Consider the following 23333-nt stretch of genomic DNA (forward strand, 5'->3'; position numbering starts at 1 on the left):
GATTTTTTTTTTAAGAGGACAATTTTTAATGTATACTCTTGAAATATGATTTTAATGAGGAAAATTTGCTCTTTCCATGAAATTGTGATAGTTTTTTGTCAGTGGTAAACACAGGCTTTTACATTTAGGTATATAAAATATATAATGTATAGATTCTATGCTTCCTTAAGTATTTGCAGCCACCTTGTCCTGGCCATTGGTAAATAATTTCAAGCTAGGTGGGACAAAGAGTGTATCATTTAAATAAACTATCTTGCATTCAAATTATAATTGCCATTATATACCCTTAAAACTTACTTTATTTAACAGCTGTGGAAGACTAGAGATCACTGCTTCAGATAGTGTGTTCAATCCTTACTTGTTTTAAAATCTAAAAATTACTTCTGTAAAGAAACAGCAGCTCAATTTTCAGTAAAATAAAGTATTTTCTCTGACATTTGAAACTTAAGGGCATAATTTCCTCAAATACAAATAGTGTTCTCTTTATGAAAGCCTCTTGAGACAGCCAGAATTGGAGGATATATAGTCTGTCTGGCATCCGTCTCAAACTTCAAATACCAACTTAATTTTGCTTTGAAGGAGGTCTCACAGCATGAGATAATGAAATTTATATTATAAAATTATAAATGTTAATTACAAAATTAACAAAATCAGTTTTAGTACAGCTGTATATTCATAGCTGCCCTTATGTGATGATTTTTACATTTAATATTGTGAAATTCTGTTTCTGTTCTGTATTTAACCTATTTTGTGGTTTCTTCCTGAACTGAAGAAAATCTTTATTCTAAGCATGGAGAATTAATTTTTTATCGTTAATGATGATACAGCTTTCCGTAATGGAAGTCGTAACCTGTGCGTTAATTTTTAGGTTTGTCTCATTTGGTTACCGTTTTCTTGCCAATTTAACAGCAATTCAGTAGCAATTTCATAAACTGATAGTTTACTCACATGTTTTTTATAGCTTTTCCTTTACTTGGTTCTATATTTTGTGTGGTGTATTTTTCTCTGATGCCTTCCTGTTTGAACTGTTTTCTTAACACAGTGCTGTGTTGAGAATAAAAAAACTATTGAGGCAATAATCTTAGGAATATCTGCTTACCAAATAAGGCTTAAGGTTCTGTTTGGTTTTAGAATACTTGCCCAAAACATATGTGTCTTTAATTGCTGTGTCTGTAATTTTTTTGTTGTATGTCTTTACTGTTATTGTACTAGGATTTGGAAGTAGCTCTGCCTTTGGAAGTAGTGCCACAGGAGCATCATCATTTGGGTTTGGAACTTCAAGTAAACCATCAGGAAGTCTAAGTGCAGGTTGGTTTCTTTCTCTTGAATTCAAGTTTATCTTAAAGTAAAAAGTGATATAAAGAAACTGATGCAATCAAGTCTAAGAAAGTTGCTGAAACAAATGTGCCTAAAGTTGCATGTGTATATAACCATTAATGTAACTACTTACTTGCTAAATACATATTTTCAGAGTTTTTAGGCTTCTGTTAAAGGCCTCCTAGGTAGACAGTATTATTTTTTGTTGTTCTATGGTATCTGTTTAATTAGGAGTGGAAGCAGAAGATCAGATGCATCAGATTGGATCAGATGCAGTGTGAGGCACAGAAATGCAGTTACAACTTGACTGCATAGACTAAACAGTTACTAACCTATTGAAATTAATGTAGCAATTTCTGATAAATACAGCAATAATTTGACTTCCTGTATTTACAAGTGAAGTTAAAATTACTATTTAGAAGCCTGGTTTCCTTAGAAGTGTTTATGTGCATATCCTTTCTATTTGAATAGTGAAGTATAGGTACTGTATGTCTGTATATCTCCATAATTCATTGCTCTAACTGCTTTGAAAACCTGCATGTGGAAATTGCACTACTCTACTCGTTTTTGTTTTTTGGTTTCATTTTATTGGTCATGAGAAAATGAAAATACAGTTGCTCCTTAACTTGGATTTCTGAAATCTTAGTCACTTCTATAGCTTTCATCTAAAGCCAATAGCTTACTGTAGTTTCTCTTACAGTCTGTCCTCAGTGGCAGGTAGAAGGAGTATCATGCCTCCTTGGATTGGCTTTTGGTGTAGTATGTTGGTTTTTTTTAAGCAAAATGTTTAACTGCTATTAATATAAATATAACAAATGTCTGGTATTTATTAGTACATTAGCTTGGATGAGCATCTTGTTAGTTGCCACGCTTTTAATTTTGCTTTGTTTTTTCCCTGGTTAGTGATGTTATTCTGTTAAATTAGACTTACGAAGTACCTTAAGCTTTGTACTGTAAGATGGAAATAGCTTACTAAAATGGCCGGGTAACATGCATGAATGTATAGCACCCTAGTAAATTCTTGATAGAATATCGCTGATTTTGCCATATGCAGAGTCTAAGCATCAACCTGGTTTTGCTTAGTTTTCTTAATATCAGTAACAAGTGAAAAACTTACACTGCTTACTTTATCCTGTAGCTGTTTTTTCCTGAGCCTATATTAAGTTATAGTTCCATAAATAATATATTGCTGCATTTCAAGCTGCTAAGTTACGAAGTACATAATTTAGGTTTTCATATATTAAAAGAATATAATTAGAGAACTAGTTGTATGGATCACTTGTCCACCACTGCTGCGGTATCAAAGCAGCAATTCTGTCCTAGCTAACTTGGTGGTGTGCAGAGACAATTGAGGTGTCATTTCACTGTAGTCCTCAAACCAGGCTTTGTCATGGTGCCTGGGCCCCCAGGCTCTTTAGCACTGAAGGAGTTGGACCCAATAAAATTATGATTGTTTTCAGTTATCTCTATAGTCTCACTGCAGAACATGGTAACCTGGGATATAAATTAGTAAATATCATTCCTGTCATTTTGTGCTTATAAAATCAAGTGGTCATGAAATCCTGATCTACATTGGGATTATGGACTAGAAACCTCCATAGCAAAATAGTAGCCCAGAAGCACATTAACTTTTATCTATTATATCTAAAAATCCAGTGCCATATGGATCTGGATTCCATATGATCTCTAGTTTAGTTTTATTGAGCGTATGTAAATGGGTTTGAAGTGATGCCTGAAGCCAGCCTGATTATGTATCTTTTTTTATTTTATTTTAATATGTCCCATTTCTTAGATAACATTTAGAGGATCCTGAAACAATATTCTGCTTTGCATTATCGTGTGATAGTTGTATCTTGTTTCTGAATCCTGTGCTTGAAAAAGCTAGGAAAATAAGGTGGTGAATATGAGTTACGGGACATTCTGAATACAGTCCATGTGTAACTTTGAGCAGCTTTAAGATACAAAGTCTATAGGAAACCAGTCTTCTTTTTTTTTTTTTTTTTTTTTTTCATTAATGAAGAGTCCCTGATGTAGAACAAGTTTATTCTTCTGAAAATCGTACTTGGCATTTGGAATTCACAAGGAAATGTAGGAACAGTTGCATGTGCTTCACTCCTTATATACTAGGATGAGAGACAAATCAGTCCACAAAATTTAGGCAAGACCCAAATGAACAGTGTCACTATAGTCACACTCAAGATCTACATGCCCATTACATTGACAATGAGTTCTACACAGGCAACTGCGAGTGTGAAGAACTGCACTTATTGGAATGTGGATAATAAGGGGTTTTCTTGACAAGATGATGTGGTATGTAACCTAGGTGCAGGCGTTGCAGGAGGAAGTCTTTCACTTTGTTTTGAAGTAGTTCTTGATGCAAAGCATCAACAGCAAGTGAGAGAACAGAAGACAACAGGCTTGTGAGAGCCACTTTGGAATTCTGATGGTACAGCCAGTTGGGTTTTGATTTCTGTGTTTCAAAAGTGCTTGGACATTGAGTTGAAGATGCTGATGTGACCAAAGGATTGCTTTAATTGACTATGTGTCAAGTAATGCATACTGAGAATATACCCTTTTTTTGCCTGTGAACCAGTCCAGTTGTTTCTTAATATTTTCATTCTTTACAACCCATGGTGAGGGGAGGAGGGGGGGGATGACTAGATGATCTTAGGATTCTTTCCAACCCTAACCATTTTATGATTAGGATTTTGAGCCCTTTTTGGATCTCATACGTGCCACATACATTATAAAGACAGGTAAAGGTAACCTAGTCAGCAACCCCACCTTTGCCGTTTACCTGCTGTAAGTGAAGCAGGTAGGCAATGGTCTGCTTGTACTTCTGTCTTCCCTCTCACCCTATGTATGCAGGGTGTGTTTAGACTGAGAACTTGAGAAGCTACGGTTCTTCTGTTATACAGTTTCAGTGGGACTTTTGGGTGCTACTGTTGTATAGATAGTGGTACGAGACTTGCAATGTAGGATATAATTGTTTACAACCGCTGAGGTTGTAACTCTGTTAGTGCTGTAATATCAGAGTTGTCACAGCAAGTCAGATGTGTTAGCAATGTGGCATACTGTCATAGATCCCTGCTAGTATAAAATGTTACAAATATGGGTAATAAAGTGGCTGGTGTTCATAACACCAAGGAGAACAAGTTTGCAATCCTGATATAACTTATGTTTTAAAATGTTTTTCCCTCCCTCATAAGGCTTTGGCAGCTCGACTACATCTGGGTTTAACTTCAGCAATCCCGGCATCACAGCATCAGCTGGCCTGACGTTTGGGGTATCTAATCCTGCATCTGCAGGCTTTGGGACAGGAGGGCAGCTTCTTCAGCTGAAGAAACCTCCAGCTGGAAACAAGCGAGGGAAAAGATAGGCACCCCTAAAGGGAAGGGGAAGTGAATCAACTTTGTTCATCTGAAAAGTCTATTTTTCTAGATTGATGCATTGATTAAATTGCATCCCAGGAGATTTATAAAAGTTTTGCTACTTTTCCCTAGTCTGAAATACAAAATGAAGTCATATTGAACAGCTATTTTCTTGTGAATAGAAACCCGTTTATGTATTTTTATTTTTAGCCCTAGTTTTAGAAATATTCTATACTGCATTATTATTAAAGAATCTTGTAAAACCATCTATTTAACCTAGTGTTAGTAGCAGACTATTTTTTGTTAATAAGCTTTATACCATAAGAATATATGCATATTTGGGTTTTTGTACAGATAAAATATATTCTAGTACAAATACTAGAGTTCATATCTTCTGTTCCTGGATATGGCCTTTAAATCTACTTCAGGGTGGTTTTGTGTATATGGATGTAAATATATACAGTACAGTGCACACATCTGTGTGTATATGTATGTGTATATATATGTATAAAATACAGATGTGCAAACTTTGCCCCATAGACAGGTCTCCTTTTCTTTGTGTGTTTTGTTTCTCAGTGTTGCTCTGTGGTCCCACAACTTGATGTTCCTAGGAATTTCAAATAGTGGGTCCTGGGCTATGTCATCATTGCTTCTTGTGTTTTGTTGTTCAAAACCAGTTGAAATACAATGTTTACTGTTTCATAAAGTTTGGTAACTAATGGTTAATAGCTGGATTTATTTTTTTTACCTTTTTCTTGACCCATTTGGCAGCCAACTCTAAAGAAGAATCCAAGATTTTGACAAAGACATTTCATAGGTAATGTTCCCAAACTGTTTGGTTTTGTTTTTTCTCGGAGCTGAGCAGTAGGGCATCACAGCATTTCAGCTGAAACCTCAGGATGCAGCATGGTCTGTGTGCAAGCAGCGGGTTGTGAGCCTAGGTGTACTTTTCCTTGCAATGGAAGGGGATACAATATGCTATTTTATTGAAAACCTGAATTAGCTGTTACAAACCAGAGTTGATTCACTAGCTTATCATCAGTTCTACTACTATTGACTTAAGAGCAGTTGCGTATCTGCTTTCAGGATGAGGTATGGTACAATCAGTTACTGCTAAAGATTGGAGGATGAAAACTGTGTAATTTCAAGGTTAAAGCTATTGCAACAGCAGTTGATGAACCTTGCCTGTTACAGCATCATAGCTTGTTGTGCTGCATCTCACGTTTGATGTGCACTAGAAGTAGCTGTGAAAACGAGGAGGAAATAATCATCCATTGAACCTGTGCAAATAAAGATACAGGTTGAAGTGTGAACATGAAACTTTGGAGCTGAGTTGCTTTTTATGTAGTTTTGTATATAACATGCATCCAATGAATATTCACAATCATTTTCACAAAAGCACCTTTTTTTCTAAAGCAGTTACAGTGCGTACGATTTTCTAGTACCAAGTCATTTTCTTTCTCTTAAAGTGTTATTACCATTTTGTAGTATGTTTTGGAAATGTTTGCTTTCGGCAGTGATTGCTCTGACATATGTTCAGTTTGTCACTTGATCTGATAAAATTAAGGGAAACTGAGCACAGAATTCTTCACTTTTGTAATTGTATGTTATTGCATCTTTGTGAGCAGCCTCTTAGGAAAGGGTATAATGTGGGGGTTTTATGTCTTGCAAAAATAGTTTTCAGTTTATTTGGATTTTAACCCTTTCTAAAAATCATTGGGCTGCAGTCAAAACCATAATGTTTGTATTCCTTACTGCTTTTTTTAATAGTTAATATGTTAAACCACTGGACTCTTGTAATGTATTAATTTGTGAGAATAATTCTAAATGTGTACTGTTTGTCCATATGTGCAACTTAGCATTGTGCAAACAATAAAACAATAATGCTGTGATCCTTGTAATACATATTTGCCTATTTGAAATATAATTTCCTGTTGTTCTCCTATGTTACTGGAGAGACAAAACATCATCAGCTAATATGTACAGTTGGTTTTCCTAGAATTTATATAATGCAGAATTGTTCTTGCTGAAGTTGGTGCCTTGGTCTCTGGATTGAAAGGGGAGGGGAGGTAAAGGGACGTATTGTGCTGTGGGTTTGTCTAGAATCTTACAGTGTGCTGTATAAACCTGCATCATGCTGTAATGCAACACAGCACTAAGCATGGCTTTGGAAATCTAAAAGCAGTAGGAGCCTTCTGGGTACCCATATTCTGTTTCTTTTCATCTGAAGGCAACAATTATGTCCTTAATTTACCCTATGTGAAAAAGTGATTGTATAGTAGAATAGCCATATGCTGGAGTACAAACTAAAGTCAAAATGCGATTTGAAGTAATTATATTACCACAATATTACTTGGGTGGCTGACTTTAGCCATGATTTTCAGGGATCAACATTGTATATGCTGCGTCAAAGGATAATTTTCAATTTAAAGACCTGTAATATAATTAGAGTGCAAAATACAAGTACATTCAAGGTGTGGTTTTCTACGAGGCAGGGTAAAAAGGTGACCTGTACTTAAAACGCCATGGAATGAAATCAAGTCTGGATTATTTGTTCTGTAAAGAAAGAAAAATATGTACCAGAGGAAGACTGAAGTCATGTATGTAGGATGTAGTTCTCTATTAGTTTGTACCTTGTACAGCTGTGGTGTAAACTTGTTTGTGACCTCTTGCTAGAAGTAACTGTTCTCTCTACAGTGCACATAGCAGGAGGTAGGATATCATTGTGCCATAGATTGCTTCATGGTTCTCGTCCTGGTCCAGCATCTCACAACTTTCTTTACACTTACACTTGTCTTTCTTCCTGAGAAGTTGGCTAGCTAAATACTACCAAACTTACTGCTTCATTGCAGACTGGGAGGGAGGAGGTTCAGATAAAGTGCAGTTGAATAGTGTTTATGTATCTTCCTTGCCACAGGAAATCCAAATCCAGCTGTACCCCCCCCCATCTATGTATTCATAACATAACTGCATTTTGAACCTCAGTTGCTTTTATAGCATCATTTTAAAAATTAAGACAAAGTTCAGGAATAGTTTTAATGGCCTTTCTTCCCCTCTTTGCCAGTGATAATTCTTTGGTTTTTCCCAGATTGAAACTCATGTTCATAGTAGGAAAAAAAAAAATCCAGAGTGAGTCATATTGGCTCTCATGTGTTATTAGTTTTAGTACCTGGAATGTCTCAGCAGAAGATATGAAGGAAGCACCTTTTAGGTTCTTAGTGAGAAATTAAAAGTAACTGTATAGAAAACCCCATCCATGCTGTTTAGCATAAATAACATACGTTCTATAAAAGCTTGTTTCCCTAAAACTCTTATTCAGGTTTATAAGATCAAAGAACCGACTATGTGCACACTTTTCAATGATAAATTAGGCAGGTTTTAGACTAATTGCTGGGATTGTGCTGTCAGGCTGTTTCCCTATTCCCTCACAGTAAGTGCCTTTTGACACTGGGTCATATCTCCAGACTCCAGTGGATGGTCAAAGTATCACAGTAGTAGATATTACAATTTCTCGTGAAGATGAGCAGTTGGGCTTGGGGAGGGCAGTGACACTGAGCTGATGCCCGCAGCAGCTCTGGAAGGCAGCAGTTACCTGCTGCCACTGTCCGTGGAGCCTTGACCCAGCTATAACATGCAGTCTCCACCCAACCAGGCGGGTAGGTTGCTTAAAAGTAGGATGGAGGTGGTGAGGGGGTAGGAGAAGCGTGGGGAGAGATGAAGGGATGTAGACCACAAGGCTTCCTACTGTGAACAGGACAATTTGTTTTAAATCAGTTTGGGATCATTTCTTCTGAACTGAATGTTGAATATTTTTATGTTGGTATTTTTGTAGTTCCAAATCAACAGTTTGTAATGGAATCTTTTGTATTGGCTGAATGTTGCATTTAGTAGGTAGAAATAGACGATTGCAGTAGCTTCATTTTCTACATGGTTGACATTTTTTACCTGAGGGGGGTTCATAAATCAACTCCATGAAAGAAATAAAAGAAAACAGATACAAAATTAACGGAGTCCTATCAGGATTCTCATAGCTCTGTGGAGAATTTTGCTTTCACCAGGCCGCAGAAGCCTGCCATTACATACTACTGCTATCTGTCAGTTACTAGTAGTCCTGGCTCACCAGGTAGGACTCAGTTTACTGGAAGTTAGCAAATGAGACACCCATCTACAAGGTCCAGAAAGAGGATCGAGGGTACTAGAGGCCTGTCAGCCTGGCCTCGATGCCAGGGAAGGTCATGGAGCAGATCATCTTGAGTGCCATCACAGTGCATGTACAGGACCCCCAGGTGGTTGGGCTCAGTCAGCATGGGTTTATGAAAGGCAGGTTCTGCTTGATTAATCTGATCTCCTGCTGTGGTAAGGTTGATGAGGGAAGGTCTGTGGATGTTGTGTACCTGGACTTCAGTAAAGCCTTTGACACTGTTTCCCGCAGCATTCTCCTGGGGAAACTGGCTGCTCATGGTTGGATGGGTGTACTGCTTGCCGGGTAAAACACTGGCTGGATGGCCAGGCCCAAAGACTAGTGGCGAATGGAGTTAAATCCGGTTGGCGACAGGTCCCAAGTGGTGTTCCCCAGGGTTCAGTGTTGGTACCAGTACTGGTATCAGTTCTGTCTTATCAATGATCTAGATAAGGGGATCAAATGCACACTCAGTAAGTAAGCTTGAAGATGACACCAAGTTGGCTGGCAGTGTTGATCTGCTGGATGGTAAGAGACTGCTGAGGGATCTGGACAGACTGGATCAATGGGCTGTAACTTAACTGTATGAGTTTCAACAAAAGGCTCAGTGCTGGGTCCTGTATTTGGGCCATAACAACCCCATGCAGTGCTACAGGCTTGGGGCAGAGTGGCTGAAAAGCTGCTTGGCAGAAAAGGTCCTGGAAGTGCTGATTGATGGCCACTGAACATGAGCCAGCTTCTGCCCAGGCAGCCAAGAAGACAAGCGGCACCTGGCTTGTATCAGACATCGTGTGTTCAGCAGGGCTGGAGCAGTCAGCATCTCCCTGTACTCAGCACTGGTGAGGCTGCATCTCAAATCCTGTGTTCAGTTCCGGGTCCCTCACTACAAGAGGGGCATGAAGGTGCTGGAGTGCATCCAAAGAGGAACAATGAAGCTGGTGAAGGGTTTTTGAAGCTCTTTTCCAACCTTATGGTTCTATGTCACTTCTTTATTTTTCAGGTCATTCACATTTTTTCACTTTTTGTTTAAGGTAGAAGGATTTTGTTAAACTTCAGTATTTGAATGAACCTTCTGACCCATTTGACTCCAATTGCTATGAGGTTTATTACTTAATTCTTGTTTACTCAGCCTCAGAGTTTTAACTTTTGTAGCCTGTCACTGCTGTTGAAATGCCACAGTGAGGAGGTGAGTAGGCTATGTCTTACTTTAGCTTTGATAACTTTCCTAAACAATGGTTTACTTTATATTTTCTCACCTTTTAGGAATAAGGAAAGTCTAGCTCATTATGAACAGGTTTTGATTAAGTTCAGAAGCTTCTTATAAAAGTTTCTGAGTTGATTTTACTTCTGTTTGAGTATAGGTCTACCCCCAACAGGATATTGGGTCAGTTCTGTTAAACACCTGCGTGGAGAACTCTGAGTACATACTCCTGTGCTAAACACATCAGTAGCTGAACAGGTCAAAGGTATTTCACTTGTTTGTTCAATGAATGTTTCGGACTGATGGGTTTCCTTCTTTCTTTTGTCTTCAGTGCAGCTGTCACTCTACGGCATGTGCTTGGGCAGCAGAAGCAGGACAGCAGCTTTCTAGATGAACTTGCTTCCAAAATCTGGTTCTGAATAGAGGCTGGTATATATCTCCTAGGCAAGAAATCACTTGCCGGCTCTGTGTGTTTAGTGTGGCACGTTGTGGTAACAACATACACTTCAGAGGTGATGCCAGTCACAAAAGCAAGCTAGGATGATGAGGTTTTGATCAGATCTCATGGTGTGGTAAAAAGGGAAAGAAGCACAGACTCGATAAATACTCAAAATCAAGCTATTTTATTATATGAAACTTGAAATTCTGAAAAATACCATGTAATTTCAATAAGACAAGAAAGGGGTAAGTTCTCATGGGGAAAAATGCTGTGAAAATCAGCTTGAGTACACCTTTAGTTGGGTGAAACCTTGGGAGAAAAAGCCATGAACAAACGATGTACAGCTGGGTAGCTAAAGCTAGTCTGTTAACTCCTTGGTTAAGCACCTAGGTAGAGGCTACTCTAAACTGTAATAATACCAAACCCCTCTAATCCTGTTAGCAGTGTTAGCATTTCTTGGCTGTTTGGGCTACCTTTACTTTTCTACCAACATACACAAAAAAAGAGTCAAACCTTTGAGCACAAACACTTGCTGTTGTTCCACCCAGGGATATACGGTAAGGTACGTGTGATAAAGGAGTCCTTAATGGGGGAAAAAAAAATCTGTCTTTCAACAAAAGGCTTGGGTTGGGTGGGCCCAAATGCCAAATGGATGCAATGGCAGTGAGCATTTAGGCCACTACTGCCCTAGATCTTAGCAGTGTGGGACATCTCTGGAGGTGTGGTTGAGCATACCTGTATCTTACCAGTTTCACCTTTGCTGCTTCATGCAGCTGTGCTTGGCCCAGCTCACCCATGTGTTGCCTCTTTTATCCTTAAGGGCAATGCCAAAGGTAGCTACTGTGATTCTGATTCAGCATCAGGTCGGACAAAGTTAACTGAGAGAAGTGGTAGCAAGAGGAATGTGCTAGCCTTAATGTCACAGCTATGAGCCTTAGCAGTGCACATTCTATTGGTGTCAAATGGGAATGGTCTTTACCTTTCTGGCTGCTGACTGAGGGAACATGGGGCTGTCTGAAGGAACTCTCTGCATCTAACATTGCCATTGCTTGCTTCCATAGCAGCAGTGTAATGCTTAAGCTACAAGAAGAGTTTTCAACGGGCAGCCAGGTGTTTGCATATCTCCAACAACCAAACCAGAAGCAAGCCTTATCCCCAAGGAGGGTCAGACCTGCTCTGGCTGTTAGCTAAGCTTATGTAGTATAGACTACAAGGGCAAAGCTTCTACTTCATCCCATGGTAGCAAAGTGAAGTTGATTCTAAGCTCTGCTCTGATAGTAAAGAGGGAAGGCTTTAAACATTGTTTATGTTGTCTTCAGGCATGGTAATGCTCTGTTGGTGCCAATAGTATCCTCCTGCTTGTATTGGAGAATTCCTGACCTAGAACATGTTCTCATAAGCATTGTTAATTTTCTGCACCAAGTTGCTGCTTCTTGCTCATCTGCACTAATAATCCCTGTATAAAAATCTCAAAGTGCATATTAAGCTGTACTAAATCCCACTGAACTGTACGAAGAGAAGCAGCTCTTTTTTTCTTCTCTGGAGCTCATTAATCTGACTGTACAGGCAGCAATCTGAGCTGCATCTGCATAGTGATGCTGCTTGCACTGTGTGGTGCCTGAATCCTTGTCTTGTGCTATGGCATTAGGAGGTGAGCAGCAGTAAATTTGTTTTGAAATTATTCTTGGTTCTTCCTTCCTGCACTTGATGAAATGTTCATGCTTTATGCTCTGTGTGGCATAAACTGGAGCATGAATGTGGAAAATTCCTGTACTTTGGAGGTTTTCTTCTTTTAATTGAAATAACTTTATAATAACAATGCCTTGTCAGATTGGCCAGTCTCACTGGAGGGGCAGGCTGTGGGAAGATGGAGTTAGTCCACAAGAAGTAATTCTTCCTCTCTGTCTGAGGAAGGGAAAAATATCTAATATTCTTTCCTTTTTGCTAGTGGCTGGAGTGGTTGGTTAGAGCAGACAGAATCATTGGATTATGAAACAGCCCCCGTTTCAACTTGAGATGTGCACATCAGCTTTGTGTCCAGGTCTTTATATATTGTGACAGCAATCTGTTGTGTCTGCAGTTAAGCAGAAGCACCAAAAAATAAGTCTTGTACTAAGACTCCTGGGAGAAGAGCGCGACAGCTGTATTGATCACAGCTGAGTAGCTGGACAATGCTAATGAAGTCCCTAAAGCCCCAGTCTGAAGAGGCTCAGTCTTGAATGTGGGGGAGGTTTTCTGAGAAACAGCCTCCTCCTTAACTTGTTGCAGTGTTGCCCTCTTGAATTTGGAAGATGTCCCCCAGCACTTACAGATGCTGTTACCCGGTCACCTCCCTTCAGCCTGCATGCCTGAACCCCATTATCAAGACAGTGGTGCATTTGGGAGCCAGACGTGTGATACTGGAGGTGTCTGCATGGGCTGTGATAATGTGGTGCCAGCACTGATGTCTGCTGTCACTGCTGCATATGCTGGGACAGGGAGCACTGATAGCAGAAACCGAGCTTTGCATATTGATTGCTTGGTGCTGATGCAGATTCACAGCTGAGCCCTTGAGGAGGGCTCATATCCTTCTGTTCAAAGTTATTTTTCCAGTCCTTTGACTCTTTCTGGGATGGTTTTTTTTTGGTTTTTTTTTTTTTTTTTGGGTTTTTTTTTTTTTATTCCTTGGGCCATCTTGTTCCAATTATTTTCCAGGAAATGAGAGCCAATAAAAGAAAGCCTTTCCGCTATGAATACATGTGTATTTAAAAATGTAGATATTAAAAATGCTCCCTGAGCAGAAATAAAAGCCAGTCTGGTTTATGCAAGTAATACCACAATCAGAGTAGCAGCTTGGCCCTTTAAATATACCAGTGGTGTTTAGATAATACTTACCACAGGTATAGCTATGCTAGTGTAAAAGGTAGCTAATGATCTAAGGGGAGGAAGGGAAGGAAACCCTACTAAATTAAGCTCCTGTATCCTGGTTATTATCCTCATCTGGCAATTTATGTTAGTATAAGCTGTCAGTAAGGACTGCCTCTTGATTACTACAGTTCTCCATACAAAACACTTAGTGATGGTGTTTCAACAGCACTACCCTTCCTACTAACTTCACATGGGGGCAGCACGACATTGCTTTGTCAGCGGCAAATAAGTCCTACCTGAGAAGCAGCTTTGCCTGGGTGAATGTACAAGATACAGGGATTTCTGGCTCCAGGGTAATTTCTTTATAAGTTTGAAAAACCCAAACAAACCAAACAGTTTTAAAAATAACTAAACCCTACATACTCAGCTTAGCTTTCAGCTGGGAATTGATGTTATTGTTTTATATTACCAGGAAGAAGAATTTCTGCTGATAAAGTGCACAAAGTGCAATAAAATCCAGCTCTTGCAGTAAGCACGGCCTGGCTTTTATATGCCAAGAGATCTAAACAGTAGTACCCTGATGGTGAATTCTAGCTTTTCTTTGGGAGATGAGAGTGAGAGGACTGCAGGTCACAAGTTTTGATTTGTCACATTGTGGACACAACACAGAAACAAAGTAATTTCTGATTCCAGATTTTCAAGGTTTTTGATGAGGTTGCGAAATAGTTTGACAATAGTGATGTAATGGTAGGTGCAATAGCTAAATGTAACATGTAAAGCACATAAATGTCTGCTTGGTGTCCAGGGCTGGGCAGTGCCAAGCAGGTAATCTCACTCGTACCCCAGTGACCAGGCTACCAAGAATGAAACTGAATATCCTAAAGGAAAGGAAAAGACAGATCCATATGCCATCTAAAGTCTATCTCCAGTAGGTTGAACGGTAAAGGCGATAGGAGTTGCTGCTAGTTTTGTGTCTCTCAGCCTTAGGAATGTGGCAAGTTGCAGAGGGTGGGTTGGAAATATGATAGGGAAAGCAAAACATCCCTCGCAGCAAGAGCCACTTACAAACCATCAGAAGCTCAGGGCACCCCATGGAGGGTTGCATTGCAGGGTTTTCTTTTTCCTAGTTCTAAAGGAGGTCCAACTAAAATAGAGATACAGAATAAGGTGACAGGTCTGCTCCTGCTTCATCTTGGAGAATCTGAGATGGACACCCAAGGGGGAGGGACAGGGACTGTTGTTTCTTCCTTACTATTGTTACAGCTTCCTCTAATTAGTCCTTTCTCTTCCTTCCTGTCCAATGTGTGCTGTCACAGCCAGCCCCAACAAATATTTGCAATACCTCACTGTGACCAGTTCAGCAGCTTAGGCTCAAGGTGTAGTGTCCTTGATTTTCCCCCTGTTGAACTAGGAGCTATTCAGGATTAAATACTTTTGTATTATGCCTATTTTCACACCTTTCCTATAATCTGTGATGTCTTTTTCTGAAGTAGAAGCAGTTGTATTTTCAAGGAGCTTTAGCAAGTGAGGCCTGAAAACCTAAGGAAAGCAAAGCACTGTGTTCTGAAGGCACATAAATACTTCTGAAATATTCCCATCTCTAGAAAGACTGTTGGAATAAAATGGCAAAACCACTGTTGTTATAATAAGGAGAGTACCTGTCAATGCAGTGACTGAAATAATTGATGAGATGTCTTACACAGTCACTTATACACTTACACAGGGGTGATTATCCCACAGCAGCTTTGCCTGCATGGACCAGCATCCTGGTACCAGGAGCTATGTCCCAGCTCAATGCCTGGGTGTGTGGGTATTGCTCTCACACAGGCAATGCAGCATCTGGATGCTGAGTTGTGTGAAAGCTGCAGTGTGCTGTAAATGTACTTATCCCCTACACGGCTGCACAGGCAGGCTGCATTTCAGAGTGTTAAAAATTATGTGGAAAATGCATTTTATCGGTTTCAGACAACTAATAAAAGTAAATTTAATTCTTACTTTCCCTGCTCCAAGAGAGAAGATTTTTCAGGGGCCACAGAACAACATGTGAGTCCTTCAAATGACTGAAATAAAACGTGGTATGTGCTTTCCTGCCATCACGCATTTGGTTTGGGAAGGGCAAAGAACACTTCTGTGGAGCCAAAGGCCTCAGAAAGCTATACCAGGTAGTAGCAGCAAAAATTCAGAGACTTCTATAAAAAATGAAACAAAGTTGAAGCAGGTAACAGAGATTTATAGACTATGGGACCATTATTGAATATCTCTAGGCTTTAAGAACCTTTGCGCACTTAAACATATATATGATGTTCCAACTATAGCTCAAAGTTGCAAGATGCTGATGAGACACAGTGAGTCTGGTGTCTTGCAGTACCTGGGGCCTTAGTGATGGTTTGATTTACTCTAAAAGAGATTGAGCTAATATTATGAGATTACTAGGCATGGGAAAATGAGCAAAAACATTGCAGAGCAGAAGACTGGTTTTGGTTTTGAGGATTTTTTGTGAGCTTTAAACTTTAAATCATACAGATATTACCTGATTGGTTTGTAAAAACAGCGAGGGGAAAGAGAAGAATCTTTGCTAATTAGTCTATTGCTAAATATGTTCTAAAGCATTTTGCAAGGTGCCAAATGTTTCAGGCTTTACAAAGGCATAATGAGGTGTGCCATTATCTCTGGTTTTACCCAGACAAGTTGAGACAAATTCTGAGCTTGAATATATAAAGTACCTGTTAATCTCTGCAGGGGATCTGGTGCTGGTATCTAGTCATGATTGAGGCTCCTAACTGGGAATGAGTATGGCGATAGGTGAAAAGTAGACTATCTTCTCATAGTCTGTTATTGCTATTGGAAGAGATCCAGCTTGCTGAGTATCACTGGAACCATCGACTCAAAAGATGGGGCTGGGAAAGTATTTTGCTTGCCACATATAAAAGAATCCAGAACCTGCTTTTCTTATTATGAAGATGTCAGTCCAACCCAGATCTTAAGAAAATGATCTTGTAGGTATTTAACAGCTGCTGTGCTGTCATTTGGGGCTGCCAGAAGCCCCAACAGGTCAGGAGCTTGTGGTTTTAATTCCTTATCCAGATGATCCCTTTCCCTCACTGTTCTTTGACACTGAGCCACAACACAGGGTGTCTTGGCCAAGGGGTGATTTGAGCGATGTGGGGTGTTTGCATGAAATGGGTCAGAGCAGTGTGTGATGTGCTCCTCACCCCAAAGTGAACATGTTAAAGCTGACAGCTCCAGGTGGCTGCTGATCAGGTGATGAGATGAAGCATCTTAGACTCCATCATTCAAACTCCTGCAAGTTTCTTCTCACGATCCCACTGGGTTGATACGGGCGATGCAGAACTTGTCATGCTGCAATCCCACTTTTTATCTTCATAACCACAAGCTTTTCCAAAGCTGCCCCAGGTTAGTAACCCTTTCTGAGGCAAGGTGTGAGCCTGTGGGACCCACCTCTGCACCTTGCCCTTGTGGTGCCATGGCTCTAGCAATGGGCTGAGCTGTGAAAGGGATGATGCTGGGAAGTTACTTGCTGGGATCTGTAGTGAAGCTGAGGGGCAAAAAAACATTACCTGAGCTCTGATTTCCCCAGAATCTGCTGGTCCAGACTAACACCTCTGTGAAACTCTGCGGCTGTCTAGAAGTGGAAGAAAAGAGAAAAAAAAAGAGGGAGGTGAAGATGGAGGGGAAAGGCCTGGGATGTTCTAAGTGAAAGACAATCATTTAATTGAAGAAGAAAAGCTCGAGAGACTGTGTGAACTTAGATTATGTCTCTGTCACCTTCCTTTCAGTGACATGGCTTGGCAGCAGGGTTTAGAAACAGGACTGGTTACCAGAGCTACCCCTTTCTGCCTTTTTATTAAAAGCAGCATTTTTCACTCGACTCAATGCGTTGTAAGCAGAAGCTTTGGTCGGTAACACCGGAGCTGACTTGGAGGGAAGAGAGAAACAACCCCAGACTTCGTTGCCGCTTCAGCCTCCCGGACGTGTTTGACAGAGCATCCTCGTGTGCTCCCCTGAGCTGCCGCCAGCTTTCAAGGAGCCGTGAGGCGGAGCCATCGCGTGTGTGCGGAGCGGTTCTGTGCGACCCGCAGCGCGTCTGCTGATCCGGGCCGGGGGGGGGGACCTGGGCTGGGGACCGGTGGAGGATGCGGGGCTCAACGCGGGCTCCGGTTCCCCCCCTCAGTTCCTAAGTGCCGCCCCGTCGGACGGGGGCGGTGCTGGCGCATGCGCACTCAGCCCTCACCACCGCCTATAAGTAAGGAGCGCGGCGCCCCCCACCCATCGGCGGTGCGGGGCGCGGCGCCGGACGGGGCGCACGGCGGCGTTGAGCGGCCCCCGGGCGGGAGGAGGATCCCGCACCCGCCGCCTTCACCCATGGACGTGCGCAGGGCGCGGGCCGGGCGGCCAGCACGGAGTAGCGAGTAGCGGCGCCGCCCGCCCCTCTCAGCCCCGCGCACCGCTCGGCCGGTCCTTCCTGCCGGCGGCTCCGCACACAGCTGTCCAGCCCCGGGTATGCGGCGGCGGCGGCGGCAGCAGGACCCGCGGCGAGACTCCCCGCAGCGCGGCGGCTGCATGCCCCGGGGGGCCGGGCGGCGCTGCCCCGGCGCGGCGGGGCTCTGACGGAGCGGCCGCCCGCCGCGCCGCGCCATGCAGGGCGGGCGGTGCTGGCTGCTGCTGGCGGCGCTGGGTTGGCTGCTGCCGGCGGGGGCCACGGCCAGCGGCGAGTACTGCCACGGCTGGCTGGACGGGCAGGGCGGCTGGCGGGACGGCTTCCAGTGCCCCGAGCGCTTCGACGGCGGCGACGCCACCATCTGCTGCGGCAGCTGCGCCCTCCGGTACTGCTGCTCCAGCGCCGAGGCGCGCCTCGACCAAGGCGCCTGCGACAACGACCGGCGGCAGGGCGGCGGCGAACCGGGCCGCCCCGGCAAGGACGGCCCCGACGGCGCGGCAGGTGAGGCGGCGCCGGCCCGGCACTGGGGGCTCCCCCGTGGCTCGGTGGCTCCCGGGGAGCAGCCGCGGGTTCGCGGCGAACTTCTCGCCCGCTCCTTCCCCCTCGTCGCCGGTTGCCCCCTCCCGCGGGACGGAATGGATGGCGGTGGGGCCGGCCAGGCCCGCCTGCAGCTGTTGAACGAACGGGGCACGGCACCCTTGTGTAGATCTTTTTTTCCCCTCCCTGTTGCTGCCGTCCGTTAGAGCAGGTGATACGGGACCGGGTCCTCGCCCCGTCTGTGCTCCCTGTTAAGATGGGAAGTAAAATAATGGAACGATCCGTATGAGAGAAACAAAAAGTAATGTGATCTTCCGAAACGATTTCTGGCCGGCCCCCACTCTGATTGTGTGTATTCACCCACCCCCACTTAGGACCGGTTTTTACAAGATTGAATTTCAGGGATAAACTCTGGTCTTTCTGCTGCTGTTCAAATAAAGCCCTGGTGGCTTCCCAGCGCCCTTGCTGCAATCCGCACAAGCTGAACGCGCTAGAAGTAGCCTGAAGTGATGTTATAATTAGGACAGATTTACTCCTGGAAAACTTGTGTGTTAAGTCTGTAGCAAGTGCGTGCACCTGCTCAAGAGCTGCCGTTGCACTCAGCGCAGAAGTAGAGACAAATTTTTGCAAACCTTTTGTCTAAAAAGTGCTAAAATTGTAGAAGGAACGTGGCATTTTGGTTGTAGTTTGCTCTGTGTGATCAGCGGTGCAAGGAGTTATTCTGACTCGAGCAGACAGCTGACCCCCCTTTGCAGTCCAACAAGGGAATGTTGTTAACAATCGATTTCCTGCTCAGCCTGGCACTGGTGACCTGCATGAGGTGCAGCCAGTGTGCCAGGGCGTGTTGTTATCAGGGTCTGCCTCAGCGTGGTCATTCAGGCTCAGGTTGGGGACCACAGCCCTGCCCAAGTCTTGGGGCTGGGAGGTTCTAGTGGAAATTCTGAAGCCCAGGCATGTTGTCTAGCATCTTCCCCCTGTTTTTCACAGATATATCTGTGCAGGTTTCTTACTAAGGCAGAAAAAACCAGCTTTTTCCCTGGGAGTGCAGAGCAGCTGGAGCCCGTGTTGTTCCCAGGATGGTGTTCACCATCCGCCTCGTTGGGCTTCCGACCCCACCACTGAAGCATCACCCGTACTATCTGCTCCCACTCCTTGCTCACCCCCAGTCCTGCCCTGATGGTCCTTCCTTAAGCCTCACAAGGAGCGATGCTGCCCCTTTGCTGGGAGTGAAGCTTCAGAGCGTGCTGCTGTCACCCCACCACCCGCCCCTCGTTTTCTGAAACCCAGGGCAGCCAGAAACTCATCCCTGGGGCTGCTGCCTGGTCACTGCCTGGCTGTCCCCCTGCCCTGAGGGGTGACAGCAGCCACAGAGGGCTGGCAGAGGGGAGGGATGCAGTACAGTACTGGGCTTGATCATCCTGTTCTCCTGAACTCTAAGCAGGGATCCTGTCCCCACAGCAGTGTTCAAACCCAGTGTTCTCTTGCCTGGTTTTTCTAGTAGGTTGCTTTAGAGACAGGATCTGGTGAGGCGTGGGATTATGGTTGATGTCTAGACTACCATCAACAGGAGGCAGCTGTCCTCCATTGAGGCATGAGCTGTGGACTTTCCTCCCTGCTAGTAACTTTAAAGATGTTTTTGGGAGCTCCAGCCGTTGGTTTTTGCAGCCTTTTTCATCTTCGGCATAAAATGCTCGGCTGCACACACAGCTTGTAGTGCTCACCCTGCATTGACCTGTGTGGGGGGAGGTGGGCTCAGCTTGTGTGAGGGGGACCTTCTGCTAGAGCTGCTGGGGTTTGTCCTTGGCCCCCTGTGACGATGTTTTCCTCACTGTTGCAGTGCCCATCTACGTGCCATTCCTTATCGTTGGATCTGTATTTGTTGCCTTCATCATCCTGGGGTCGCTGGTGGCTGCTTGCTGCTGCAGATGCCTGAGGCCCAAGCAGGAGCCCCAGCAGAGCCGAGCCCCTGGGGGCACCCGCCTGATGGAGACGATCCCCATGATCCCAAGTGCCAGCACCTCCCGGGGCTCCTCCTCACGCCAGTCAAGCACCGCTGCCAGCTCCAGCTCCAGTGCCAACTCGGGGGCCAGAGCCCCCCCAACCAGGTCCCAGACCAACTGCTGTTTGCCCGAGGGGACCATGAACAACGTCTATGTCAACATGCCCACGAACTTCTCGGTGCTGAACTGCCAACAGGCTACTCAGATCGTGCCGCACCAGGGGCAGTACCTGCACCCCCAGTACGTGGGCTATACTGTGCAGCACGACTCAGTGCCGCTGACCCCTGTGCCCCCCTTCCTTGACGGTTTGCAGAGTGGCTACAGGCAGATCCAGTCTCCCTACCCGCACACCAGCAGCGAACAGAAGATGTACCCAGCCGTGACTGTGTAGCGCTGACGCCTTCCTCCCCCTCCCCACCCAGCAGGTTTTTATATCTAAACTAAGCAGTGGAGAAATACTTCCTTGGAACGAAGCTTCCAGAGCATCACTTGTAAATAACTTTGAAAGGCTCATGCATGTCAGACAGTGTTTATAAACCATTTATTTCCATCGGGGTCCGTTGCCAGAAACTGTAGAATGATATCTCTGAATTAACATTACCAGATCCGCTCTCATTCCAGTGCATGATTTACAGCGCCGAAGGATTACGCTGAAAATCCGTATGTATTTCAGATCGCTGTACTTGTGAGATAAATGTGGGAGCCATTAAGTGCCCTTCAGGTATGACACGTTCAGAAGTATTTGCCTAATTAATTCGTAGAAAGAGTTTTGTTACACTGTACGAGGCTGCAGTACTTAAGGAACCTCTTTTCTCCTCTCCCAGCTTCTTAATGACATTTCCTGTTGCTTTACAGACAATCACAACCGAGTGCCAACCAGTGCAATCCCTGCTTGCTGGGTGCTGGTATTGAGCCCTGTGGCTTAACCATCCCTGGTTCAGGGTGAGATGCCACAGAAGGCTGTCTTGCAAAGACCAGTTTTCCTTGTCCCTGGTATTTATGTAGGAATTAGAAGAGTGTGAACTACTCAGCTGTTCCTGCCAGTGCACTTGAAGCCCTTGATTTGGTTTTGTCTCAAGATCAGGACCCAGTAGTGGTTTGCACAGACTTTATGAACTTGTAACTAAGAACAGGGTACGAGGGGCTTGCTCTTCCTGACACAAAGCTTTCGGTACGAGCTGGCAGGGGCTGAGCTGAGCCTGCCTTTGGAGAGAAAGATCGTACTGTGACTCCAAACATGCCTGCTGTAACCTCACTTCCCATGGAACACTAAACCCGTGTGAGTGCACACCAAGTTGTGCCCTGCCTGCGATTGAGTCTGACCATTCAAAAATGGACTTTGTTCCCCTCCAGCCCCCAGCAAGCACCAAGTCTGCTCTGTGGGACTGGGGTGGGATCTCACACAGAGCTATTCCCTTTTCTTCTCTACCTGTGGGGCAAGGGACAAGGAAGGCGCAGCTGTATTTAAAAATAAGGCAATCGGCCCAACCAAAGGATGAAGGTGCTTGTGGCTCCCCGCAATGCCATGGGGCCAGGGAGGAGGGACGGTGCGGACTGCGGGGACGACATTGCAATGGAGCTGCTTTGCTTCATCTGGGTGGAAAAAACTCCAGGAAGCAGCATGCTGGGAATAATCAGACTGTACTAATCACAGTGTGTCACCACGGATGCAACAAACTGTTTAGACTGGTTTTGTCTCTTAAGTAGTCTGCATTTCCATCCATTCTGCAGCCAAAACACCACAACGGAGGACTGAGGCCATATAGCAAACCTGGGCAATTACTGTAACCAGAGCTGATAAAAGATTTCTTATTGTCTGATACTGTATCAGTATGTAGCAATAACTGTGATACTACTTTTTTTGTATGTCTGTTTTTAAACTACATGTCTGTGCTGAAGCGTTGCCAAATCCAATGGTTTACTCGTAAACACGCCACACACAGGCAGTCTGAGCGGGCAGCCATGGTTTGACCACTGACATAGGAAAATGAATAGCTAATTTATCCCAGAGCTGCTGTTCCTGGCTGCCAGCGTCCATTCAGCACGTAGGACCTGGAGAGGAAACTTGGCTTGAGACCCGGCATCCATCTGCCCTGGCTGGGCGCCTTCAGCGAGGCAGCGGCCGGCTGCTGGAGGTGTTGGGTGGCTGCTCTGCTCCAGCACACCCTCAAAGGCAGCGGGTGCAGCAGAGGTGGGTGCTGCCAGGCCCTTGAAGGACCTGCACCAGGGTCTTGTGGCGATTTAGGGTTCTACCTGTCCATGTTGAGGCTTGGTCCTGCTGACCTTCCAAAGCTGAGCATTGGGAATGGGGCCTCTGCTACCTGGATCTGGAGGCACTTGGCCCCAGGTGAAGCCCAGCCTGTGAGTGCATGGCCAGAGCACAAGTTCATCCGTGTGGTCCTGATCTTTCACGACTGTGAACCAAGCCCGCTCTCCCCACACTGCCTGTGTGCGCTGCCTGCCTCGCACAAGCCCTGGCAAGGACATCTCCTCTGGCCTATGAAATTCAGGTGAATCTCTTTGTATATTGTTTACTTGTTTGTTTAAAAAAAGGAGAAAATAAGTTAAATTTAAGTCTGTAGAAACTGATTTACAACTGCAGGCAGAGAAACCTGAGTTGTAGTAAAAAAAAGCTTTGTGAGATGTGGTGGGTTTTTTATGTCATGTATAATAATGTAAAACCAATGTTACCATTTGATACAGCTTTTAAATCTCTGAAAGGGCACTTGCTTTAAAGTGTTTCTTACAAATGAAGAAAAAAAGCCCCCTTTGTTTCTTAATAAAGACTTTATGGTGTGACTTTGGTTTTGTTTGCTTTGTTATAGGTTTTTTTTTCCCCTTCAGTTAATGCTTTACTTTCCTCTGTCTACAACAGCACATCTGATCAGCCCAGTTCTGGACAAAAAGCAAAGTTAGGGATTTTGGCTGTTTTTGAAGAATAACAATAAAACCCACAGATTACTTTTGACTTACGTGGCTGAA

At 44.0% G+C, this 23333-nt stretch overlaps 3 protein-coding genes across 6 annotated transcripts in view; 2 read left to right on the forward strand and 1 right to left on the reverse strand.

The window, feature by feature from the left end:
- Positions 1–10523, forward strand: part of NUP58 (nucleoporin 58) — a 38514-nt gene extending 27991 nt beyond the window's left edge. For 3 of the 4 annotated variants that reach the window (XM_061374624.1, XM_061374625.1, XM_061374626.1), the window contains 2 exons: positions 1213–1308; positions 4527–6580. In XM_061374624.1, coding sequence (XP_061230608.1) covers positions 1213–1308; positions 4527–4696 — 266 coding nt within the window. In that variant the 3' untranslated portion in view covers positions 4697–6580. Of the gene's footprint in view, positions 1–1212; positions 1309–4526; positions 6581–10405 lie in introns of those variants that run through there. The other variant, XM_061374628.1, reaches the window with a different exon arrangement.
- MTMR6 (myotubularin related protein 6) overlaps positions 1–17586 on the reverse strand; it is an 82724-nt gene extending 65138 nt beyond the window's left edge. Inside the window, exon 1 of the mRNA XM_061374623.1 lies at positions 17572–17586. The gene's annotated coding sequence lies outside the window, so the exon portion shown is untranslated. The remainder of the gene's footprint in view (positions 1–17571) is intronic.
- A 48-nt stretch (positions 17587–17634) lies between these two features.
- Positions 17635–23150, forward strand: SHISA2 (shisa family member 2). Its single transcript, XM_061374365.1, has 2 exons — positions 17635–18315; positions 20189–23150. Exons 1-2 carry the CDS (start codon positions 18012–18014, stop codon positions 20740–20742), a joined length of 858 nt encoding a protein of 285 aa, XP_061230349.1. The 5' UTR covers positions 17635–18011; the 3' UTR covers positions 20743–23150.
- The last annotated feature ends 183 nt before the right edge of the window (positions 23151–23333 follow it).

The sequence above is a fragment of the Neopsephotus bourkii genome, unplaced genomic scaffold (assembly GCF_033783945.1).
Source record: "Neopsephotus bourkii isolate Nb327-2 ecotype Australia unplaced genomic scaffold, CSIRO-AGI_Nbou_v1 NB_1638, whole genome shotgun sequence".
Taxonomy (NCBI): Eukaryota; Metazoa; Chordata; class Aves; order Psittaciformes; family Psittacidae; genus Neopsephotus; species Neopsephotus bourkii.

Excerpts from the sequence above, each read along its gene's own strand:
- SHISA2 (XM_061374365.1), top strand. The coding sequence starts at position 18,012 with ATGCAGGGCGGGCGGTGCTGGCTGCTGCTGGCGGCGCTGGGTTGGCTG. Across the intron at positions 18,316-20,188 it reads CGGCCCCGACGGCGCGGCAG|TGCCCATCTACGTGCCATTC; the intron begins GTGAGGCGGCGC and ends TCACTGTTGCAG.